The 24,110-nt window shown below is 45.3% G+C and overlaps 2 protein-coding genes across 9 annotated transcripts in view; one reads left to right on the top strand and one right to left on the bottom strand.

The window, feature by feature from the left end:
* Positions 1-24,110, bottom strand: part of LOC143816051 (uncharacterized) — a 146,582-nt gene that overhangs the window by 6,308 nt on the left and 116,164 nt on the right. For both annotated transcript variants that reach the window (XR_013223878.1, XM_077295995.1), the window contains exon 2: positions 15,094-15,146. Coding sequence is in view for 1 of the 2 variants with exons in the window: in XM_077295995.1 (XP_077152110.1) it covers positions 15,094-15,146 (53 nt within the window). In the remaining variant the exon portion in view is untranslated. The remainder of the gene's footprint in view (positions 1-15,093; positions 15,147-24,110) is intronic.
* The window catches only part of S100PBP (S100P binding protein), a 108,311-nt gene that overhangs the window by 65,695 nt on the left and 18,506 nt on the right, over positions 1-24,110 (top strand). For all 7 annotated transcript variants that reach the window (XM_077295983.1, XM_077295984.1, XM_077295987.1 and 4 more), the window contains exons 3-5: positions 9,389-9,486; positions 9,761-9,858; positions 11,824-11,908. In XM_077295983.1, coding sequence (XP_077152098.1) covers positions 9,389-9,486; positions 9,761-9,858; positions 11,824-11,908 — 281 coding nt within the window. The remainder of the gene's footprint in view (positions 1-9,388; positions 9,487-9,760; positions 9,859-11,823; positions 11,909-24,110) is intronic.

Genomic DNA, 24,110 nt, shown 5'->3' with positions numbered 1-24,110 from the left:
TGGAAAAATACAACAGCTGTTAGTGTAGTTATCGAACTGTAAGGAATTTTTAATGCAAACTTATTAGAAATTAGTTTAGATTACGGCACTAAATTAAAAAAAAAAATTTACCTTCTGACCACCCCTTTAAGCATGTGAAATGCATCTTCCATGGGGTTGGGATCTGGTGATTTACTCAGCCTTTGCAGAATATTCCACTTGTGTGGCTTAAAGGGAAACTGTCACAAAAAAAATAATTAAAAAAAGCTATTAACCTTCAGATATGGGGGCATGGCTACAGCCGCTGCTTACTATACTCAGAGGTGACTGAACTCACGCAGGCTCCACTCCCATGACTGAATGCTGCCGGGGAGAATAAAGTTAAGGCAAAGGGTGGGCACCGGGCAGGTTAATAATGTTATTAATCTGCAGATTAACTCCATATATGCAGGTTCATAGCGTATTTCTGGTGACAGGTTCCCTTTAAACTCTTGGGTTGCTTTTGTAGTATGTTTTGGGTCATTGTCCATCTGCTGTGAATCCAATCAACCTTGCTGTATTTGATTGAATCTGAGCACAAAATTTATCCCTCTACACTTCAGAATTCATCCGACTGCTTCTGTTATTATTCACATTATCAATAAACACTAGTGACCCAGTGCCATTGGAAACCATGCATGCCCATGCCATCACACTGCTTCCACCATGTTTTACAGAGGGTGTGGTGTTCTTTTGATCATGTTCCAATTTTTCGCTATACTTTCTTCTTCCCATCATTCTGGTACAGGTTGATCTTAGTTTCATCTGTCCAAATAATTATTTTCCAGAACCGGGCTGCCTTCTTTAGATGATTTTTGGCAAAGTGTAATCTGACCTTTTCTATTTTTAAGGCTGATTTAATAGTTTTCATCTTGTGGTGAACTCTCTATATTTGCTCTCATGAAGTCTCCCCTTCCTTTAGAGTATTCTTCTCTGAAGTCATCCACCACTATTGTCTTCTGTGATGTCTAGACCTTTTTTAGTTCCCAAGCTCGCCAGTGCTTTTTTTTTTTCCAGAATTAAACAAATTGTTGATTTGGCCACTCCTAACATTGCTGTTATCTATCTCTCTGATGGATTTCGTCTTTCTTTTCAGCTAAGGAAGGTCTGTTTCTTTTCCATTGAGAGCTCCTTTGATCTCATGTTATGGGTTCACAGCAACAACTTAAAGGGAACCTGTCACCATGTTTTTGGAAGATGGGATAAAAACAGCGTTAAATAGGGGCAGAGGTGGGCGTTACATTAGTGTGTTTGTTATGCGTTTATTACCCACCTAAGTTGCCGAAATACCTTTGCAAAGTCTCCGTTTTCGCCTGTCAATCAGGCTAGTCTGGTCAGATGGGCGTTGTCTTCCCCCAGATTTTGCATAGTTTTCCGTTGGTGGCGTAGTGGTGTGCGCATGCCCAAGGTCCCGAATCCTCTGCCAGGGGATTTCAAAGAGCGCGGTGTCCGTTATTGCATTGGTGATCGGTGGGCGCGGCCATCTTCCTTTGGCCGCGCGTGCGCAGAAGCGGCGCTCTGCTGGCCGCGGCATCAGGAAAATGGCCGCGGGATGCCGCGCGTGCGCAGATGGATATCGCGGCGGCCATTTTCCTGAAGCCGCGGCCAGCAGAGCGCCGCGGCAAGCAGAGCGCCGCTTCTGCGCACGCGCGGCCAAAGGAAGATGGCCGCGCCCACCGATCACCAATGCAATAACGGACACCGCGCTCTTTGAAATCCCCTGGCAGAGGATTCGGGACCTTGGGCATGCGCACACCACTACGCCACCAACGGAAAACTAAACAAGATCTGGGGGAAGACAACGCCCATCTGACCAGACTAGCCTGATTGACAGGCGAAAACGGAGACTTTGCAAAGGTATTTCGGCAACTTAGGCTACTTTCACACTAGCGTTAACTGCAATACGTCGCAAATGCGTCGTTTTTGCGAAACGCCGCATCCAGCAAAAGTTTTTGCTGGATACGTTGTTTCGTCATAGAGTAACATTAGCGACGCATTTGCGACGCATTTGCGACGCATTTCCAAACGGTGAATGCGTTTGGCGGCGTTTGGGCGTATGGTAGCGGTCCGTCGGGAGAAAAAAACGTTACATGTAACGTTTTTTGCTCCCGACGGTCCGCTTTTTCCGACCGCGCATGCGCAGTCGGAACTCCGCCCCCACCTCCCCGCACTTCCCCGCACATCACAATGGGGCAGCGGATGCGTGGGAAATATGCATCCGCTGCCCCCGTTGTGCGGCGGAGAACACACTAGCGTCGGGAACGTCGGCCCGACGCGCAGCGACGGGTTGTTCCCGACGCTAGTGTGAAAGTAGCCTTAGGTGGGTAATAAACGCATAACAAACACTAATGTAACGCCCACCTCTGCCCCTATTTAACGCTATTTTTATCCCATCTTCCAAAAACGTGGTGACAGGTTCCCTTTAAAAATGCAAATGCCACACCTAGAATCAGCCCCAGACCTTTTAACTGATTCATGATGGATTAATGATGGAATAACCCATGCAGACCATTAAAGAGCTTTTGAGATAATTGTCTAATTACTTTTGGTCCCTTTAAAAAGAGGCAGCTACATATTAAACCCTTACTCCAATTAGAATGTGAATACAAATTCAAAGCTTAGAGTCTACACTTTTAAAACATATAGGATTCTTTTGTACACTTCCAGTAGCGCTGCTGACCACTCATTTTGCTTGGTGCCAGCTGATTAGACATGACCTCTCCATAGACCCCTAAATATCTTAAGGCCCAATGGCATCCAGTGTATCCTGGAGTCAAGATCCAACATATGCCACTATTGTCATATGTCCAGTAGACAATTGCATTTACAAATAATTGTGTCCAGAGCTGTCAACAAAGTCTGTACTGAGACTGTCCCATAATCAGTAACCCTGTCCATATTTTGCTAGCATTTGCAAAAAAAAAAGAATTTCTGTCCTTGGAAACGGAGACAGTAGCTACAGATATCTGCTGTAGACAGACTAAGCGGTGAATTTCATCACTTGGCTAAATGCCCGTACCAGCAGTGTTGGTGAATAGTTTGCAGCCTGTAGGAGGATTTTTTTTTCAAGGCCAGAAATGATGTCAGTATTCAGCTGTTATACTATTATACATGGATTTTTAAGTAAAGGTATCTGTTTAAGTGTGCTTTATTAGATGGGCATAAGGGATGCTTCATGCCAGTTGAATAAGATATGCAGTCCTTTTACCCCAGCAGTTTTCTTTTGCACAACACTCTGTGATGGGCATTGCAATGTCTTGGGCTTCTTTCACACTTCAGTTGTTTGGCGTCAGTCTCCGACATAGTGACGGATCAGTCACAATTGTGGAGAAAACGGTTCTAACGGATCCATTTTTTTGACGGATCCGTTACTTGGGGGTTGTCTGGGAAAAGTATCTACTTTTTGGAGCATGCGCAATTGAAAAAGCGGATTGGGGCGACGGATCCGCCGAAATGACGGTCGCGATGGATCCGTCGCCCATAAGCGGCCATTCTATGGAATGGCGGACGTGACGGATCCGTCGCGAACCGCCATTTCGGCGTTGACAAACTTTTCAATGTCCGTCTATGTCTAGACAACGTCCGCCAAATTTCGACGGATCCGTCGCATGGCGGATGGAACGGACGACCATCCGTCACAATCCGTCGCTATTGTAAGTCTATGGGAAAATAGCGGATCCGCCAAAAAAAAAATGACGGATCCGTTATCTGAGGAAAATGACGGTTTTAGACTGACGCCAAACAACTGAAGTGTGAAAGAGGCCTTAGCCTTACAGCATGTTCACATGTTGCGTATTTACAATGTATTTTGTTGCAGAAATGTGTCCACTTTTTCCATTCATTTGAAACAACCCCATTCAAATACATTTTCAGCCATAGAAAAATCTGCAGTGTGAGAATTTACCCCTAGGTGCAGATCTCATAGTGAGCCACCGTTCATATATCTTCCAACGGACCATAACATTATAATTCCCAATTGAGGGGTTTTCCTAGCTAAATTAATTAATTGGACAATTCTCTGTAATGATTCGGCAGACAAATCTTCAGTAGAGCGGGACAGTTAATCAGAGTAACTCGTCTGAGTTGCTCCTCAATTCTTACTTTAAAACAAAATGCATAAATTTTATATACGGTATTTCCCTGCCCCCACAGTAGCTTGTATCCCAGTGAGACATGAACTCTTTGGTGCCTATATATTGTCAAACCGTTGTCTGCATCTTGAGAAATCCATGTTTTTAGTGGTAAATGTTTAGTAGAACACTGAAACCTTTTCCCTCCGTCACATTAGTGCGCACAAGTGAGCAGACCTCTGATCTGCCCAGGCGCACAGTTTTCACGTCGATACTTGACGTCCGATATTCATCAGCAGAGAGAGGGAGACGCTAAGAATGTAATGAACCCGAAGAGTTTTCATAGGAGCACTCTCTTGTCCTATGCACTTAACTCATTTGCATACCACTAAAAAGGAGTATTCCTCAAACTTCAGACACTGGATTGACAATATATAGGTCTGTTATGGCAATCTACAAACAGTAGGGGGCGCCAGTGTGTCTGGCGTTGCGATGGAGGAATAACGGAGACCACTAATAAGTGATTCTTGGCAAGATTCCCACTATGGATAGGTCAAACGTTTATATTTAAAGGTAAATTAGGGGGTTTCCAAAGTAGTTTCCCCCCCTGCATAGCCACTTTATTGGTTAATTACACACATTAGATTATAGTGGCAGGCAGCTATAATCTCGAGTCCAGTTTATGCAAGATTATGTTTTCCAAACTCCGTCTTAAGACATTTTTGTCGCAGTAGAAATTCATCTTGAGCAAAGCTAGTTCTCTTCCTCTTTGAAGAGACAATTTGAACTCTAGTGCCACCTATAGAAAGTAGCAATCCTACAAGTCAATGTCGACCCTTTAACGAGTCTTGTCAGTTATGGCTCAGGATAAAAGCCAAAGCCAGAATCTCAATTTGCAGACGCTGTGTTTCGGGGTACTGCCCCTCATCAAGTGTGAGATCTGCTTTGGCTGTGTGAGAGGTGTCTGACCGGGATCCAAGAAGTATTTTCTCCTTGCGGAGCAATGCTTTCGCTTAACATGTCACTCTCCGCAAGGAGAAACGATCTTCTTGGTTCTTGAGCAAAGGAAATGTGTGTTTTTGTTTTTTTTTTCCAATTCAAACATCACACAATTTAGAATCTTTTCCTTCACAAGTCCCTAGGAGTTCATCTTTCACTGGGTTACATTGCGCTTATAAACAGTTTAGTGGGGTCAAAGTTGCTGACAGGTTCCCTTTAAGTTCTCCATGCCACATCATTTTTCTCTGATGCGAGTCCTCTTCTGACTTTTCTGAGTCTGAGATGGCTAACCCCCTAAGGCTCCTTCTGCATCAATGTTTTTTTGCCCTGGTTGCCCTCCTCACAATGCTGCTTTCTGTGCTCAGATCCCAGTGGCTTTTACCTCCACTCAATTCCTCTGCATTTTACCATCTTGACCAAGGTAGTGTGACCAGTTAATCGAAATATGTAACAAAGCCGTTCATAGAGAAAGTACACAGACTGGATTTGTTCTGGAAAATTTCAGCAGCAAATCTAGAAAAAGCCCATGGGGAAATAACTGACAAATCTGCTGCACATTGCACTTTTTGGTGTGAAATTTTAGTGCATTTCCAACCAAGCAACCAAAATGAAGTAGGGAAAAAAACTCAGCTCTCCTAGTACGGTACTTTTCTGGTGCCCTGTCAAACTTTGTATCCTACTCTTCAGTGTTGCAACACTCCAAAGTAAAGAAAAAAAAAAAAATAGTAGTAGGACCAGGGCTGTGGCGTCAGTAAGCCAAATTTCCGACTCCCCAATTTCCCTGACCACCGACTCCCTCATACATGCTTCACTACTGAGCATGTGCATAAAATGCAGCACAGATTCATCTCCACTAAAATCCGAGATCCTTAGATCAGGAACAGAACAGACATTTATAGGGCAGTTCATAACTTTCCAAAAATTATAAAAAAATATTCAGCACATCCTGCATTGTACTACTGTACCCATTTATTATATATTTTAGGAGTCGTTCCATTTTATACTGACTGCGACTCCACCAAAATGGATACTGACTCCGACTTGACAGCCGTCTGTAGGGTGTCAGCGTGCAAATAATTTGGGTGGGGTACACACAAAATACAGACTAGCCTCTCCTCACATCTGAATTTTTGTGTTCCATTTTAGGAGAGGAAACACACAAAATTCACTCTGTGATGGATCTGTTGGATATTAATTAGAACCTGAAGCATAAGGACCTGTAATGAGGTCTGACAAATTTCAAAGTTTTATCTCAATTTGCACCCCCCCCCCAAAAAAAAAGAGAAAAATCCTGCACACTACAGGAATCAAACTGACCCTCTGCTTCCGTTTGCGACTTTTTAAGATGAAACGGAGGTGAGCTAAACTGTTAGGGTGCGTGTCCACAGGCTGGATTGTCGGCACTTTGGACGGAGTGGAAAACCCGCTCCGCCCAAAGCGCCGCCCCCTTCTGTACACGTGGTGATTCCGGATGTGTTCATTGAACACAATCGGAGTCGCCGCAAGGTAAACGGACATGCTGCATTCTAAAAAGACGTCCCGCATGTCCGTAAACGCAGGGCCGCCGGATGCGTGTTCGCACGCATAGTGGAGACGGGATTTCATAAAATCCACTCCACTATGCTATGTTTAAATGGACCTAAAAAGCGGTTAGTTCATGTTATCAGATCCATGGCCGGGTGTGGATTTGCAGCCTTACATCATGTCATGTTCACATGTTCAGTATTTTACATCAGTATTTGTAAGCCAAAACCAGTCAAAAAACCACTTGTGAGGTCAGGAACTAAATGCTTGTACAGGGTGATAGGGTGGTCATCAACATCCGATCAGTGGAGGTCTGTCAGCTGTCGCCTCCATTAATCATCTGTTAGGTCAGGAGCTGGAACCCCACAGACCCATACGCTATGGACCTGAGAGCCTTGTTTGTAGGATAGTGGTAGGTTTAGTTAAAGAGAACCTGACAGCACAATTTTGTAATGTAAAGACGTGGATGTAATACTGATTGAGTTGACACTTTTGGTGAAGATATCCGCTGTGTTCTTGTTTAATCACCATTTGACGTTTTTTGCTAATTAGATTTCGGTGAGCAGGGGCAGGACTGTACCCGGGGTCCATTTTGCTTGAAGAATGGAAAAAGATATTGCAACAATATGTCACCAAGTTGTTCATTACATGCCATGAACACTTGGTACTGTCCTTAAAAATCATGGCTTTCATCATACAAAATACTTGATGTAGTAGAATTTTTTTTAATTTTTTTTTTAATTGCGGTGTTTTTTTGTTTGTTTTTTCATTTATTTTTGAATATACAGTATGTCATTTTTAACTTTTAAGGATTAAAGAAATGTTATATGGAATGCAGTTTTGTTAAAAGCAAGAAGAAAGAAAAGTCCCTCTTGCAGTTTGCAAAAGGCCATGTAGGGGACACAGCTAGCATGTGGAAGAAGGGGCTATGGTCAGATGAGACCAAAGTAGAACTTTTTGGGGTTAAATGCATAATGCTATGTGTGGCGGAAAACACCATCCCTACAATCAAACGTGGTGGCAGCCTCATACTATGGTTATGATTTTCTACAGTAGGGGCGGGAAAGTTGGATTGAGTTGATCGGAAGATGTATGGCGCTAAATACAAGTCAATCCTGGAGGAAAATCCTGTTTGATGTTGCAAAAGACACGGGGAGGAGTGTAGGAGTTTAATCATACACAGGTGAATGCTGCTGGGTTGGAGGGCATGGGGGACGTGACGGGTTCTCTTTTAAATGGTTAGAACACCGTGCACCATTTCCTTCACACTTTACATATCCTTTCTTCTTTATGTTGGTATATCACATGAAATACCAATAAAATAGATTTCAGTTAATGGGTGTAATGTGAATAAAAGGTGGAAAAGGGAAAGGTTCAAGGGGGTATGAATACTTTTTTTAAGGCACTCTGTGATAGATATGTATATGTGTGTTTTTGATATTATTGTGTGTGTGTGTGTGTGTGTGTGTGTTCATGTACAGATCCGAATATTTGGGAGTTTTTTTTGTTTGCAATATAAAAACGTGAGACTGTTTTAAAAATTACAATAAAATGTTATGTAAAACAGGCTTTATATCATGTACAGCAGGCATGTCAAACACGCATCCCGCGGGCCGCATGCGGCCCTTTACAGGCATATCTGCGGCCCGCACAAAAGTCTCAAACTTTGTCCGCCCCCACAGACTGACAGACCAGTGAGATAATCCCCCCCCCCCCCCCCCCCCCGGCGCCGGCCCGGTTCGCTTGCTTGTTGTGACTAGTGAGAGTGACAACAAGAGGAGTCCTGTCCCTGCGTGCGCCCTGGGCCATGACAACCGCTGAGAGCCGCTGGCACTTCCGCATCAGGGAAGCGCCAGCAGCGGCTGACGTCACTGAGCGTGTGACAGGCTGCTTCAGTTCATTCGTCGTCACTCACGGTCGTTGCGCCGGTGACTCGTCGTCACTGTCTCACTCGCACTCGCTGTGTGTTCAGTTTGTGGTTGGAGAGTCCAGGTGACGTCGTCGGTGGTAAGTGGCGTGCTCCAGACGCGGCCACGGGGACCGGGTGGAGCTGAAGTCTGACTCTGAAACCTGCCTGCTGCATAGGGGGAGGGTGTGTAGGACTGGAGGAGCAGATCCTTGTACTATGGAGGTGTCTGTGTCAGACTGGAGGAGCAGATCCTTTTGTATTATGGGGGTCCCTATATTTCTGGAGGGTGGAGGATCAGATCCTGGTACTTCCACCTCCAGAAATATAGGGACCCCCATAATAGAAGAGGATCTGCTCCTCCAGTCTGACACAGACACCCCCATACAAAATCTTCTCAGAGAACAAGGCTGACTGATCACCACTTATCATCTTTGATCAAAGTAGGCACTGCGTTGTCATTTCAGCCTGATATACCAACAGTTGTTAGCACAAAGAGGTGTCAAGCCTCAGGACAAAACACTAATGATTGAAAAAAATGATAGCAAATAAATGTTTAGTTTTTAATTGCTGTATTTTTGTTAAATATATTAGTTGCTGTTGCGCACTGCAAATATATGTTGCTGTTACATATTACTACTTCATATCTTGTTTTCATGACTGCTGTTACAATACGTGTGTGACATTAGCTGCTGTGTGCGGCCCTTGCAACAACCTCTTGTTACTCATGTGGCCCTCGGGGTACCCTGAGTTTGACATGCCTGATGTACAGTTGTCTCGATGACTAAGGGATTGATGTTACCTACAACTTTAGCTGTTTAAATGTTCTAATGTCAGTCATTTATTTTTTCTTTTTGCTCCCACTAAACAGGTTGTAGCCCCTCCATGTTGTAAAGTGCAAAGTTCTACAGACCCTAAAAAAGAAAAGCCACGGATTGCAATTGCACCATTGTGTAGACCATCCTTCAGGTGCCACATTTTCTGCCATTAGTGGAACCATAGAGATACTAGATTATTGTATTATAGTTCATTTTAAAGATTATTTGTTCTTGGATATAATCTAAGGAACTTTCTTATGCGTATGTAACCGCTTTACATATCCATAAAATTATTTTAATTTCCTAATTTATAATTAATTCTATTCAATTATCTATCCTATTAAATGCTTTTTTTAACTAGGCTTTTCTTCTAATGATGTTTGGATATGGTTTTTTTGTGGCTGAATTAATATTGTGTATTTTAGAGATTCTATACCGGATTTTCAGTTGGAGAAGGATAAGAACGTTTATTGTCATCGTGTCTTGATGCACATTACTAGTCCAAGACAATTTACGTCAGAGGGTAATTAACCCATTGTATATATAAAAAAATATATATATATATATATATTTGTGTGCCGTAAATATAGAAGCCATTTATAGAAAAATGTATTTGATTGATTTGTTTAACCCCTAAGGATTCACCAAATTATAATTTTTGCATTTTTATTTTTTTCATCTCCCTTTTTCAAAGAGCCATAACATACACATATAATATATAATCTAATATAATATATAATTATGTTTTGTTTTTTTTGTTTTTTTGTCGTTGTATGAGGGCCTGACTTTTTTGTGTGATGAGTTGTAGCTTTGAATTATGCCTTCCTGCTACCATATAAAGTATGGGAAAATGGTGTGGGAAAAAATTCTAAGTGTGGTGATATGGTGGGGGAAAAGTGTAATTCCGCAATTGTTTTGGGCAGTGTGTAGTTGCTTTTTTCACAGTTTTAATATTGTGCAGTAAAAATGACCATGCAACATGATTCTTCAGGTCAGCATGATTATGGCGATACCAAAAAAGTATGTTGTGGGGTATACTGAGTGAAGACTCACTTATTGTGTCTGACATTTTGTATTGATACAATTTGGGAGTACATACTGTGTTTTGTCTGCTTTTTAGCATTTTTTTTTTTTCCCCAGGAGGTGCAGTTACATTTTTTGGGGGGCATTTACATTTTTTTTTTCTTTTATCACATTTACTCTAAAGGTTTAATAATTTTATATTTTGATAGATCAGAGCTTCCTGGATTTGTAAGTGTTGATATAATCACCGTTAGCTGACTTTCCTGGTTTACAGCGTCGCTGTGGTCCTCTTCTCATGTACATGACTGCAATGCTGACTACATTAGTCTGTGTGAACCAGAAGTTGCTTCTACAATGTCAGTCTATGGAACATCAGATTGAGCCCTCATAGATTTACATTGTAGGGCAACGTCTGGCTCACTGTAGATTGCAGTATGACAGCGATTGGTGCATATATTAACACATTTACACTACATTACATAAACCTTTACACAGGTGAAGGGCATACAACATTTAATGGGAGGGATTCTTTAAAGATTATAGTTAATTGCTTTTTGTACCTCTGACCAGGATTTTCCTAGCCGTGGTGAAAAGGGGCTAGGTAGCATGTGTTAATATGTAACATGTATGCATATATCAATACAATTGATGTAGATGCAGCACGGTGGCTCAGTGGTTAGGCTACTTTCACACTAGCGTCGTGCACTGCACGTCGCTATGCGTCGTTTTGCATTAGCGACGCAGTGCGAAGCATTGACACACGTCGCAACCGTCGTGCGACGGTCCGTCGCAACCAAAAAACGTTGCATGTAACGTTTTTTGGGGCGTTGTGACCGTCTTTTCCGACCACGCATGCGCGGCTGGAACTCCGCCCCCGCCTCCCCGCACCTCAAAATGGGGCAGCGGATGCGTTGAAAAACAGCATCCGCTGCCCCCGTTGTGCGGCGCTTTCACTGCTTGCGTAGGTACGTCGCAACGATGCAATTCGGCGTGCGTCGTACGACGCTAGTGTGAAAGTAGCCTTAGGGGTTCAAATCCCACCAACTACAACATCTGCAAGGAGTTTGTATGTTCTCCCCGTGTTTGCGTGGGTTTCCTGCGGGTACTCTGGTTTACTTCCCCTTTCAAATACATACTGATAGGGAATCTAGATTATGAGCCCCAATGTAGACTGTGCCAATAATGTTTGTAAAGCGCTGTGGAATTAATGGCGCTATATAAATGAGTAAAATAAATAGATAAATATTTAGTTTAATGGGAAGTTCATTATTATATCAAATGAATTTACAGAAGGAGTTTAGTGCTGCAATTTACAGTTCATCTTTTATCTGAGGAAAAATTGCATCTTACATGTGTTAATGTGTGATAACGGGATGTATAAACATTTGTGCATATGCATTTAATGTATTGGATTTAAAAGTTTAAGGTTGATTTGCGTTTGACTTTCTTTGCATCTGTTGAACAGATCCTTCTATTGAACTGAACTCATTATTGAAGCAAATCAGTCAGGAGCACCAGAACTGGCAGCATCCATCAGATCTTAGCAAAAGGTATGCACGGCAAAACAAGCATGTCAAAAGTTTACTGACTATACCCCCAACTCTTCTGTGTATCATCTATTTTGTAGGTCAGCAAGATCCCTTTTGGTGCCTCCTGTGGCCTGAATTAGGACTGTATTATGTGGCATTATTTCTTGAAATGTCGAAAGATTTTGAAGCACTCCTCCAATCAAAGTTTTTATCCTCTTAATATATTGCAATCATCATAGTACATAGCACTGTATTTTTAATTATTTGATGTGATAGACCTAATAGAAAAGAGAAGAGTTAGCTGGGTATAGGGTAAAATGAGCAATTGTAAGTACACAGTGCCATATAATATGATTGCAATATATTAAGAGGATATAAATTTTGATGGTAGTGGTGTGTGTTAGTTTTTCTTTAAAAAATAAAAATAAAAAAATGTCCTCCTATATGAAATTAGTCTGAAGTAATACTTGCAATGTTGCTCGTATCTACTGGTCAGAACTTAGTTTCGCTAGTATTTGTATTGCTATACTAGTTAATGAAGTTAAGTTACATTTATTGCATTTCAACTGTTGTAACTGGAGACAACAACCCTTTCTGTTTGAGCATGTTGGACAATTGTATGCTTTTATTTTTGTGGGAATTATTTTTGGAAAGGCCCTTTTTTCTGTTTGCGTAAGGACATGTATGGAGACACTGGAATCAGTGGGTGCTCTCATCCCCTGGCCCAACTGTCTTAAGATCTCATGGACCAGGGATCATCTCACTTGAATGCCCACTTTCCTTTCCCGTAGGCAAAATACTACCCAGAACACACAAGATGAGGGTAAAACATTGTGGCTATACTTTATTGAACCTCCAACAGACCATACCCTATAGAACAGCCCCCAGTAAATACCCAAGATGGTGCAAATTATAGAGTCTCGCCCTTCCGCTTGCTTACCGGAATTAGAACTTGTGCGCTTCCAGGGCTGACTACCCCCTCCTGTGCTGTGGCACCCCACTTTTGGTGGGCACCCATAGAAAGAAGGCAACGACAAGCTTAGGAAGCTGACCTGAGTGCAGTGAGGTATATGGCCAGGTGACCTGATTGTCCCAGCCTGGATTCTTTGAGGGTTCTGTGATGGTCAATGGAGCAGATTTGTATTCCTCCAGCTCGGGCCATGATTTCTTAAAGGGAACCTATCACCCCGTTTTTTTCGGTATGAGATAAAAATACTGTTAAATATGGCCTGAGCTGTGCATTACAATAGTGTAGTTTGTGGACCCCGATTCCCCACCTATGCTGCCGAAATACGTTACCAAAGTAGTCATTTTCGCCTGTCAATCAGGCTGGTCAGGTCGGATGGGCGTGGCTTCTTCCCCCAGATATTGCGTAGTTTTCCGTTGGTGGCGTAGTGGTGTGCGCATGTCCAACGTCCCCAATCCTGCACGGGGGGGTGAAAATAGCAGCGATGTCCGTTATTCCATTGGTGGTCGGTGGGCGCGGCCATCTTCCTTTGGCCGCGCGTGCGCAGAAGCGGCACTCTGCTGGTCGCGGCTTCAGGAAAATGGCCGCGGGATGCCGCGCGTGCGCAGATGGAGATCGCGGCGGCCATTTTCCTGAAGCCGCGGCCAGCAGAGCGCCGCTTCTGCGCACGCGCGGCCAAAGGAAGATGGCCGCGCCCACCGACCACCAATGGAATAACGGACATCGCTGCTGTTTTCACCCCCCCGTGCAGGATTGGGGACGTTGGACATGCGCACACCACTACGCCACCAACGGAAAACTACGCAATATCTGGGGGAAGAAGCCACGCCCATCCGACCTGACCAGCCTGATTGACAGGCGAAAATGACTACTTTGGTAACGTATTTCGGCAGCATAGGTGGGGAATCGGGGTCCACAAACTACACTATTGTAATGCACAGCTCAGGCCCTATTTAACAGTATTTTTATCTCATACCGAAAAAAACGGGGTGATAGGTTCCCTTTAAGCTGGCAACCTGTAGATTTTCTCTGGGAACAGAGGCAGATCCCCCTCTTATAGTTCACAATTGTGCTTTAGACCATCATCCACAGGTCAAGGGGAAGGTGGGATGAGATTATTATTTAATCAATATGCATAGTTTGTCCTTCAATATTTGCAGGTCAACAAGCTGCATGGATACAATGGGTAATCAACATATTGGCAAACAACAATTGTTTAATAACCCTGTGTCCCTGTCCTCCAAGAATTGCAACTCAATAATCCATTCAAGAGTCATCACATGAACAATAGTCTGTCTCCTGGCCTACTTAAAATATACGCATGGCATAATTAAGATTCAATGCTGTGTTGTCACAACATGTTAAGTGATTTTGTTGTGGAAGAACCCTGATCTCAAGTCCATCGAACATCTTTGGGATGAAGCAGAATGGAGAATCTGAGACAGGCCTCTGGTCCAACATCATTGTCTGACCTCACAAATGTTCTTCTGGGTGAATGGACAAAAATGTTCTTACACACTGCAAAATCTTGTAAAAAAAAGCCAAAACCTTCCCAGGAGAGTGAAAGCTTCGTATGGATTTCTAAATGCATTTCATAAAATCTATTGTAGGTGTAATACCAAGGTGTCACAAAACTTTAGCCTGTATGGTATGTGTTGCTTCCATCGCTTTCACATGTCACCATGTTCCCACCTGCCTAAACAGCATTGTTCCTTAGCAGTAGAACATAGAAATCCCAGGTATCATAGTCACTTGTTCCCTTTTCTAAATGACTCATTTTAGACCATCATAACCAATTAAACACTGACTGATCACCAGTACTATTATGCTCAGGCACTGGACTGAGACTTGCTTCTGAAACAGCTGCAAAATAAACACATTAAACCTCAACTTACCTGCGAGAAGCACAAACCAAGAACATGTCATCTAAAGAGCCTTAAATGATTGGATTACTGTTGTCCAATGATTTAAGAACTCCTCTCCTTGGATGATTTCTGGAGAAGAGGGTAGATGGAGGAAGCAGCAACACTGACATAAGCATCCTCCTTTCCTTTTTTTATTTTTTTTTATTTTATGTTGCCAAATCTGGTAAACATGTGCTATATTCTCCTACTATATTTTCCTATAGGCATTCTTTTTTTTTTCCTCCTGAGCGTTGAAGGTTATAGCATTGTTCTCACCATTTTTCCCCGAAGTCACTTACTTACCCATTGACCTCATTTTCTCACTTCCCACGTACCTCTGTGATGTCTTCTGCTGGCAGGAAAACTGCTTGTCAATCTGTAGGCGCTTCTGTAACAAATAGACAAGTGTTATTCTACTCATTCATTAAGCCAGAAGTACAAAGATGATATAGGCAGGGCTGACTAATAATTGGATCAGAAAAGTGTTTGGTAAGTGACCGATTTTTCATATTTTAGCCTCATTACACGTCGACAATGCATTTTAAAGCAAAGTCTTCTTAATGTGATTTTTAAAGTGTAACTTTCTGCTTTAAAATGGATCTGTCAGCAGATTTCACATTAAAAATTGCTTGCATTATTAAGCGAATCTTAGACCTGATGAGGCTGGTGGACTTGCTTTGAAAATTCATGTCAGAATGACTGTATAATCCTAATAATACAAGCATCTGAGGAGACCAGGTACTGAATTTGAGATCGTGTGTCAGTGTAATCAGTCTCTACCTAGCATGATTGACAGCTGATTCCTGTACTGGTCAGTGTGAAATCTCTGCAGGAGGAGGGACACTGAGAAGTGGTCTGTCTGCCTAGGTGGTTTTAACCCCTTAACGACTTTTTTTTTTTTTTTTTTTTTTTTCTTGACATATTGTACTTCATATTAAAGGTAAAATTTCTTCGATATAACTTGCGTTTATGTATGGAAAAAACTGAAATTTGGTGAAAATGTAGCAATTTTCAAACTTAATTCTTGTATCCTTAAATCTGATAATGGTGTCACACAATATCTATCTATATAATTGCCTTGTAATGTTTTCATTTCCTGTTCTGTCCAGATGTCACCTTATCCCAGAACTCCAAGCGGAGGTAGTTCACCAACCGCCATATTGGGACACCCAAGTGATGGGTGTCTCAATATGGAAACTGCTGCTGGTACCAACCTATTGCGCGGTACCACCAGCAGAACACACGCACGCTCGGTCACTCACTCACTCTCACACAGCCTCTTACGCAGTACCACCCGCGGAACACCGTCGCAAACATGCCGTCGTCGGGATCAGCCGAATGATTCACTGACTGCCGCCATCTTTGTCCAGGAGGAGTGCATGCACAGTTTTAACCCCTTAATGACCTTGGGATTTCCCGTTTTTCCGTGTTCGTTTTTCACTCCCCTCCTTCCCAGAGCCATAACTTTTTTTTTTATTTTTCCGTCAATTTGGCCATGTGAGGGCTTATTTTTTGTGGGACGAGTTGTACTTTTGAACGACATCATTGGTTTTGCCATGTCGTGTACTAGGAAACGGGGAAAAAATTCTAAGTGCGGTGAAATTGCAAAAAAAAGTGCAATCCCACACTTGTTTTTTTGTTTGGCTTTTTTGCTAGGTTCACTGAGGGTATGGGTATGTGTCCACGTTCAGGTTTGCTGCAGGCTTTGGTCAGGATTTTATGCAGGTAAAATCCTGACCAAAAATGCACCTGAGGTCACTGGCAGGTCACCTGCGGTGTTCCTGCGTGTTTTGCTCATTGTAGCAACATGCTGCGTTCTGAAAAAACGCACCGCATGTGCGTTTTTGCGGGAAAAACGCATGCGTTTTTTAATGCACAGTGGAGACGGGATTTCATTAAATCCCCTCCACTATGTTGTAACATCTGGACGCTGCGTTTTTGACGCTGCGGCTCAGCGCTGCGTCAAAAACGCAGCGTTTCCTGAACGTGTACACATACCCTAAATGCTAAAACGGACCTGCCATTATGATTCTCCAGGTCACTACGAGTTCATAGACACCTAACATGACTAGGTTATTTTTTTATCTAAGTGGTTAAAAAAATTACAAACAAAAAAAAAAATTTGCGCCATTTTTCATGATCTGGGGTCAGTTGAGCGCTTATTTTTTGCGTGCCGAGCTGGCGTTTTTAATGACACCATATCGGTGCAGATACGTTCTTTTGATCGCCCGTTATTGCATTTTAATGCAATGTCGCGGCGACCAAAAAAAACGTAATTCTGGCGTTTCAAATTTTTTTCTTGCTATGCCGTTTAGCGATCAGGTTAATGATTTTTTTATTGATAGATCGGGCGATTCTGAACGCAGTGATACCAAATATGTGTAGGTTTGATTTTTTTTTTTTATATATGATTTATTTTGATTGGGGCGAAAGGGGGGTGATTAAAACTTTTATATATTTTTTTCACTTTTTTTTCACTTTTTTTTTTACTTTTGCCATGCTTCAATAGCCTTCATGGGAGGCTAGAAACTAGCACAACGCGTTTGGCTCTGCAATCTGATGTTTGCTGCTATGTAGCAGAAATGCAGGTGTGCTATGAGCGCCGACCACAGGGTGCCGCTCACAGCTACCGTGGATCAGTAACTATAGAGGTCTCAAGGACCTCTATGGTTACAATGTAGAAGCATCGCCGACCTCCGATCATGTGACGGGGGTCAGCGATGTGCTCGTTTCCGGCCGGAAGCGCCGGTTAAATGCCGCTGTCTGCGTTTCACAGCGGCATTTAACTAGTTAATAGGCGCGGGCAGATCTCGATCCTGCCCGCGCCTATTACGGGCACATGTCAGCTGTTCAAAACAGCTGACTGTCCCAGCTTTGATGCGGGCTCACCGCCGGAGCCCGCATTAAAGCGGGGCTTCTGACCAGGGAGGTCAGAAAGGGGGTTAATGTGACCGCCGTAATCTGTCTGCACAAAGATGGCAGCGGTCTGATTTACTGCGTGAATTACGTGCAGGTGCAGTGAATCATTCGGCCGATATCTGTAGCAGATGCGCAACGTGTCTACAGGCAGAGGAAGCCGGTCACATTAAGGCTACTTTCAGACATAGCGCATTTTTGAGCGCTATTTTGCGGGCGCTTTTCAAAAATGCGCAATGTCATTTTCGTCTGCCGGCAAAGTGAATGAGAAATTCACTTTGCCGTTCAGACACACCGCAAAAAAACGCGGCGCTTTTGTCTGCAAACACGCCGGCGTAAAAAGAATTGACATGTCAATTCTTTACGCAGCGGCGTGTCTGCGTATCCCCATAGGGCCCCATATTACCGTCCACACACAGCGCCTTTGTCCTGGGTGTCGGCGTCTTTGTACGGAGGGGTTGACACCCAGGACCGGACGTGACGTCGGACAGGAAGAGGGAAGCCCCCGCCCCCCAGTGAAGCAGCATGGAGTCCTTGTGTGTGTGTGTGTGTGTGTGTGTGTGTGTGTGTGTGTGTGTGTGCGTGTAGTGTGTCCCCATGCGACGCTAGTGCCACCATTGTGCTAAGTCGCCGTATGGGACTACTACTCCCATCCGGTATTAGGATGGGAGAGTTGTCCCTGTGTCCGGCGACTTAGCACAATTGTAAAGTTACACAAAACACCTACACACAATACACATACATGACACACAGTACATACAACATATAACACAGAGTATATACTCACCAACAGCACACTTGTAGGCGAAGCCCTCGATCCTCCAGGAAAAAATCCAAAAATAATAAACCAAATCCATACTCCCTGTCCGCAGAATCCATAAAACGAGTGTCCCACGCCGATCGGCTGCTCTCCGGCGATACACTGCCAGGAGCGAAGCTCCTAGCAGTGTATCGCGTACTGTTCCGGAGTTCAATGGCTCCGGCGTCTCGGTTAACGGCAGTACAGCTGCGTTGAACTTTCCCACGCAGCACTGCCGTTAAGCGAGAGTGCCGGGGTCAATGACCGCCGGTAAACTCGCTCGCGCATGCGCAGTGACACACCGACAGGAACTATGGCTCCTGTCAGTGTGTTGCTGCAGCCGTGGAGAGCAGACATATCTCTGGATGTGTCTGTTCTCCATGGAAAATCTTGATACGTGGCACTTAAATATGTGGCAATTAAATACGTGACACGTGGCACTTAAATACGTGGCACTGAAATACGTGATACGTGGCACTTTGATACGTGGCACGTGTCACTTAAATACGTGGCACTGAAATATGTGGCACGTGGCACTTTGATTCGTGGCACGTGTCTCTTAAATACGTGGCACTGAAATATGTGGCACTTTGATGCGTGGCACTTTGATACGTGGCACTGAAATATGTGGCACGTGGCACTTTGATACGTGGCGCGTGTCACTTAAATACGTGGCACGTGGCACTGAAATATGTGGCACGTGGCACTTTGATACGTGGCACGTGGCTCCTTGATACGTGGCACGTGGCACTGAAATATGTGGCACGTGGCACTTTGATACGTGGCACTGAAATATGTGGCACGTGGCACTTTGATACGTGGCACTTTGATACGTGGCACTGAAATACGTGATACGTGGCACATAAATACGTGGCACGTGGCACATAAATACGTGGCACGTGGCACTTAAATACGTGGCACTTAAATACGTGGCACTGAAATACGTGGCACGTGGCACTGAAATACGTGGCACGTGGCACTGAAATACGTGGCACTGAAATACGTGGCACTGAAATACGTGGCACTGAAATATGTGGCACTGAAATACGTGGCACTGAAATACGTGGCACTTAAATACGTGGCACTTAGGCTATGTTCACATTTGCGTTGTGCGCCGCATGCGTCCTTTTTTTGATTGATTTTGGACTCAGCAAAAATGCAACTTGCTGCGTCCTCTGCGGCCGGATGCGTGCGCTGCAGTGACGCATGCGGCGCAAAACGCAAGTGCGACGCATGTCCATGCGCCCCCATGTTAAATATAGGGGCGCATGACGCATGCGGCGCCCGACGCTGCGGCGCAGACCGCAAATGTGAACGTAGACTTAAATAGCTGGATAGAGCTGGATCCGCGGGCTGTGATCTGGCCTACGCTCAGCACTCTGCGGAGCGCTGTCATTCAAAACACGTCCACTCATTTTGGTGTTTAGTCCCAAAATGGAGGATGGAAGAAGAAAAGGGTTGGACAAGGAAATGACATCATTTCTTTTTTTTTTTCCCCCACTGCAGTTAAAGCTTTATTTGTGTCAAACACAGACAATCTGCAGAGAAAACTGCATAAAAAACCGCACTAAAAACCGCATCAAAAACGCATCAAAAACGCACCTGCGTTTTCTGCCAAGAGCTGCGGTTTTTGTCCTGAAAAAAAAGGATTGAAATCAGGATCGTGTGAACATACCCTTAGGCCATGTTCACACGCTGCGGGTTCCTCTGCGGGTTAATCCCGCAGCGGAATTGAAAATCTGCAGGGCAAAACCGCTGTGGTTATCCCTGCAGATTTATCGCGGTTTGTTCCGCGGTTTCCGCTGCGGGATTACTGCTGTACTATTGATGCTGCATATGCAGCAATATGCAGCATCAATAGTAATGTAAAAAATAATAAAAATTGGTTATACTCACCCTCTGACGTCGCGATCTCCCCGGCGCTGCAAGCGGCTGTGCCGACAAGGACCTTCGTGACGTCACGGTCATGTGACCGCGGCGTCATCACGGTCATGTGACCGCGACGTCACCACAGGTCCTGTTCGGCACAGCAACTGAGACCGGACGGCCGCGGGCAGCGCTGAGAGGTGAGTATAGCATCATTTTTTATTTTAATTCTTTTTTTTTACACTATTTTATGGTTCCCAGGGCCTGGAGGAGAGTCTCCTCTCCTCCACCCCGGGTACCACCCGCACATTATCCGCTTACTTCCCGCAACGTGGGCACAGCCCCATGCGGGAAGTAAGCGGTTCAATGCATTCCTATGGGTGCAGAATCGCAGCGATTCTGCACAAAGAAGTGACATGCTGCGGGTTGTAAACCGCTGCGTTTCTGCGTGGTTTTTCCCGCAGCATGTGCACTGCGGTTTGCGGTTTCCATAGGGTTTACATGTTAATTTAAACGCTATGGAAACTGCTGCGGACCCGCAGCATCAAAATCGCGGCGGTTCCGCGGTAAAAACCGCAGCGTGTGAACATGGCCTTACCGTACAGGGTTACGAGGGGGGGCGTCTGACTGACGCCTGCCCTAATAACCTGGGGTTAGTGACAGTGGGGTTAGTAAACCCCAGCTGATGTCTGTTCCGCTTGCTGAGGCGTCTTTGGCTCAAGGCCATTGCAGCTGGCAGAATCGACATGATGTTAACTCCAGTGTGTATTGTATTCTGAGTCATAAAGACAGGAAATGACCTCAATGACTCTTTTTTTTTTTTTTTTCCCCTTTTTTTTTTTTTCAAACAAACTTTATTTTCAGTACACAATGCTGAAAAAAACGCAGCTGCAAAAAACGCAGCAAAAAACGCTGTGTGTGAAAGCAGCTGCGTTTTTTGCCTGCGTAAAAAAACGCAGGTAAAGCAGCAGCAAAATACGCGCGCGTAAAAATACGCAGCAAATATGCTGTGTGTGAAAGTAGCCTAAAGGGGTTTTCCCACGAACAAAAGTTCATTTTCAAAATTCTGTCTGACCGTGTAAGGAGCATACAACATCTCCTGGGCAGGGGAGGAAGCAAAAGATAATACTAACATTACAGCCGGGGATCACAGTGGATTCAATTTTGTGAAGTATAATATCTCACTGATATATATATAGATAGATAGAGAGAGAGAGAGAGAGAGAGAGATATATATATATATATATATATATATCTCTCTCTCTATTTCGGTCGTCCATGACCGCACTACGGAGAGAGGGGATCCGCCCTTCAGGAACAGGAAACCTACAGATACATAAGGGCGGCACCTCTCCCACGCATCAGTTGGTTTCCTGTTCCTGGAGGACAGGATTCCCTTCAGATACGACTTCGTTTCTCCTATCAATACCCAGGCCGGCTGTCCGACCCAGGTAGCGAGGGGGTCTCCTACCTCGGGCAGTGCGGGTCCCTGGAAGCGCCACGGTGGGTCCGGGTAGGACTCCACGACAGTGAGCAGTGCAGTGTGGAGCGACGTCCGGAGGAGGTCCATCCCCAGTGGTCAGCGAGGTAAGTATGTTTCCCCCCCCCCCCCTGGGCCTCGGTCTTCCCCGCTCTGATCCCCGTCGGTGCGGTGCAGCGTCCTGTGCGCTCCTTTCGGTTCGGGACCAGAGCTGGGGGTCGGGCGCCGGCTTCTGCCACAATCGCCGCTGTGCTGCGGCCGCAGACGGCGATGGTGTAGTGGCGGGCGGCTGGGGGGTCCGGCGGCACCGTCCCCCTGCTTCCGGGCGCGTTCCTGAGCGCTCTGCCCGATACCGGAAGTGACGCACGGGGGGGGGGGGGCCAGGACCGGAAGTCAAACACCGGCCGGCTTTTTTGCAAAAAACGCCGCTGTCCTGCATGCGGCGGGGGCGGGGGGAGGAGCGTTTGGGTGCGGGGGGGGGGAGCGTTTGGGTGCGGGGGGGGGGGGGGTGGAGCAGTGATCTGCAAATGGGGGGTGGATTTGGCCACGCACCTGCACTATATCCGGATCCGGGGGAAGGGCTATTTATAGCCAGACAGAGTGCTGCAGGGCTGCTTGTGAGCCCATCTGCAGCTATGGATGAGCCGAAAGCTGCTGTCGGTCTGCTGGAGCAGGAGCAGGACAGATCCTCGGAGAAGTCCCATGCGAACCCCCAGCTGAAGGCCCGCGGACGCAGTAATCAGGCCAGTCGCAGATCGAGACAGAAGGATCTGGACCGACCCCCCAGTAATCCGGTACCTACCGCTGCTGCCTGGGTAAGAGATCTTCGTGAATGTACCCTGATGCAGTCTTTTCCTATGCTTATTTCCGTAGGGGAAAAAATGCGCTGGTAAAGCAAAAAACAAGGAGTGCGTGCTATGCGCTTGCCCTTTGCCAGACGCCTACCCTAAGAGACTTTGTCAGTCGTGTGTACGGCAGACGGTAGGAAATAAATTGATGGGAACACTGATAGCGGTAGCGCCAGATAAATTACATAGCCTTTTTCTCCGCTCCCATAGGTGGCGGAAGAGTCTCCTGATTTCACATCAACCCTTAAGGTACCGTCACATTAAGCGACGCTGCAGCGATAGCGACAACGATGCCGATCGCTGCAGCGTCGCTGTTTGATCGCTGGGGAGCTGTCACACAGACCGCTCTCCAGCGACCAACGATGCCGAGGTCCCCGGGTAACCAGGGTAAACATCGGGTTGCTAAGCGCAGGGCCGCGCTTAGTAACCCGATGTTTACCCTGGTTACCAGCGTAAAAGTAAAAAAAACAAACAGTACATACTCACCTGCGCGTCTCCCAGCGTCTGCTTCCTGACACTGACTGAGCTCGGGCCCTAACAGCACAGCGGTGACGTCACCGCTGTGCTTTCACTTTCACTTTAGGGCCGGATCTCAGTCAGAGCAGGAAGCAGACGCTGGGAGACGCGCAGGTGAGCATGTACTGTTTGTTTTTTTTACTTTTACGCTGGTAACCAGGGTAAACATCGGGTTACTAAGCGCGGCCCTGCGCTTGGTAACCCGATGTTTACCCTGGTTACCAGTGTAAAATATCGCTGGTATCGTTGCTTTTGGTGTCAAACACAATGATACACGGCGATCGGACGACCAAATAAAGTTCTGGACTTTATTCAGCGACCAGCGACATCACAGCAGGATCCTGATCGCTGCTGCGTGTCAAACTAAACGATATCGCTAGCGAGGACGCTGCAACGTCACGGATCGCTAGCGATATCGTTTAGTGTGACGGTACCTTTAGGGAGATTATCAGGAAGGAGGTGAAAGATTCCCTGAAATCCCTGTCCCAGGGGGAGCCTTCCAAAAGAAGGGAGCCTAGCGCCTCAGTCGGATTCGTCCGTTGGCCCTAGTAGGGAGAATGAGTCAGACGTCTGTCTCCTCAGCGTCCTCTTCGGAAGAGGAGTCTAACCGGTTCTGTTTCCCGTTGGACCAAATGGACAAACTAATTAAATCAGTCAGATCCACCATGGTGGTGGCTGACGAAAGGCCAGAACTCTCAGCACAGGACCTAATGTTTGGCGGTCTAGACCCTAAAAAGCGTAGGTCTTTTCCGCTCAATGACAAGGTTCAGGACCTCATCAAAAGGGAATGGAAAAAGCCAGAGAAAAAAGGCTCTTTTCCACCGGCCTTTAAACGAAGGTATCCCTTTGAGGACCCCATGGTGAACACTTGGGATAAGGCGCCGAAATTGGACGCAGCGGTATCTAAGGCGTCTAAAAAATCATCTA

The sequence above is a fragment of the Ranitomeya variabilis genome, chromosome 3 (genome assembly GCF_051348905.1).
Source record: "Ranitomeya variabilis isolate aRanVar5 chromosome 3, aRanVar5.hap1, whole genome shotgun sequence".
NCBI lineage: Eukaryota > Metazoa > Chordata > Amphibia > Anura > Dendrobatidae > Ranitomeya > Ranitomeya variabilis.
The sequence above is the reverse complement of the archived record's forward strand: the minus strand, read 5'-3'. Positions and strand labels throughout refer to the sequence as shown.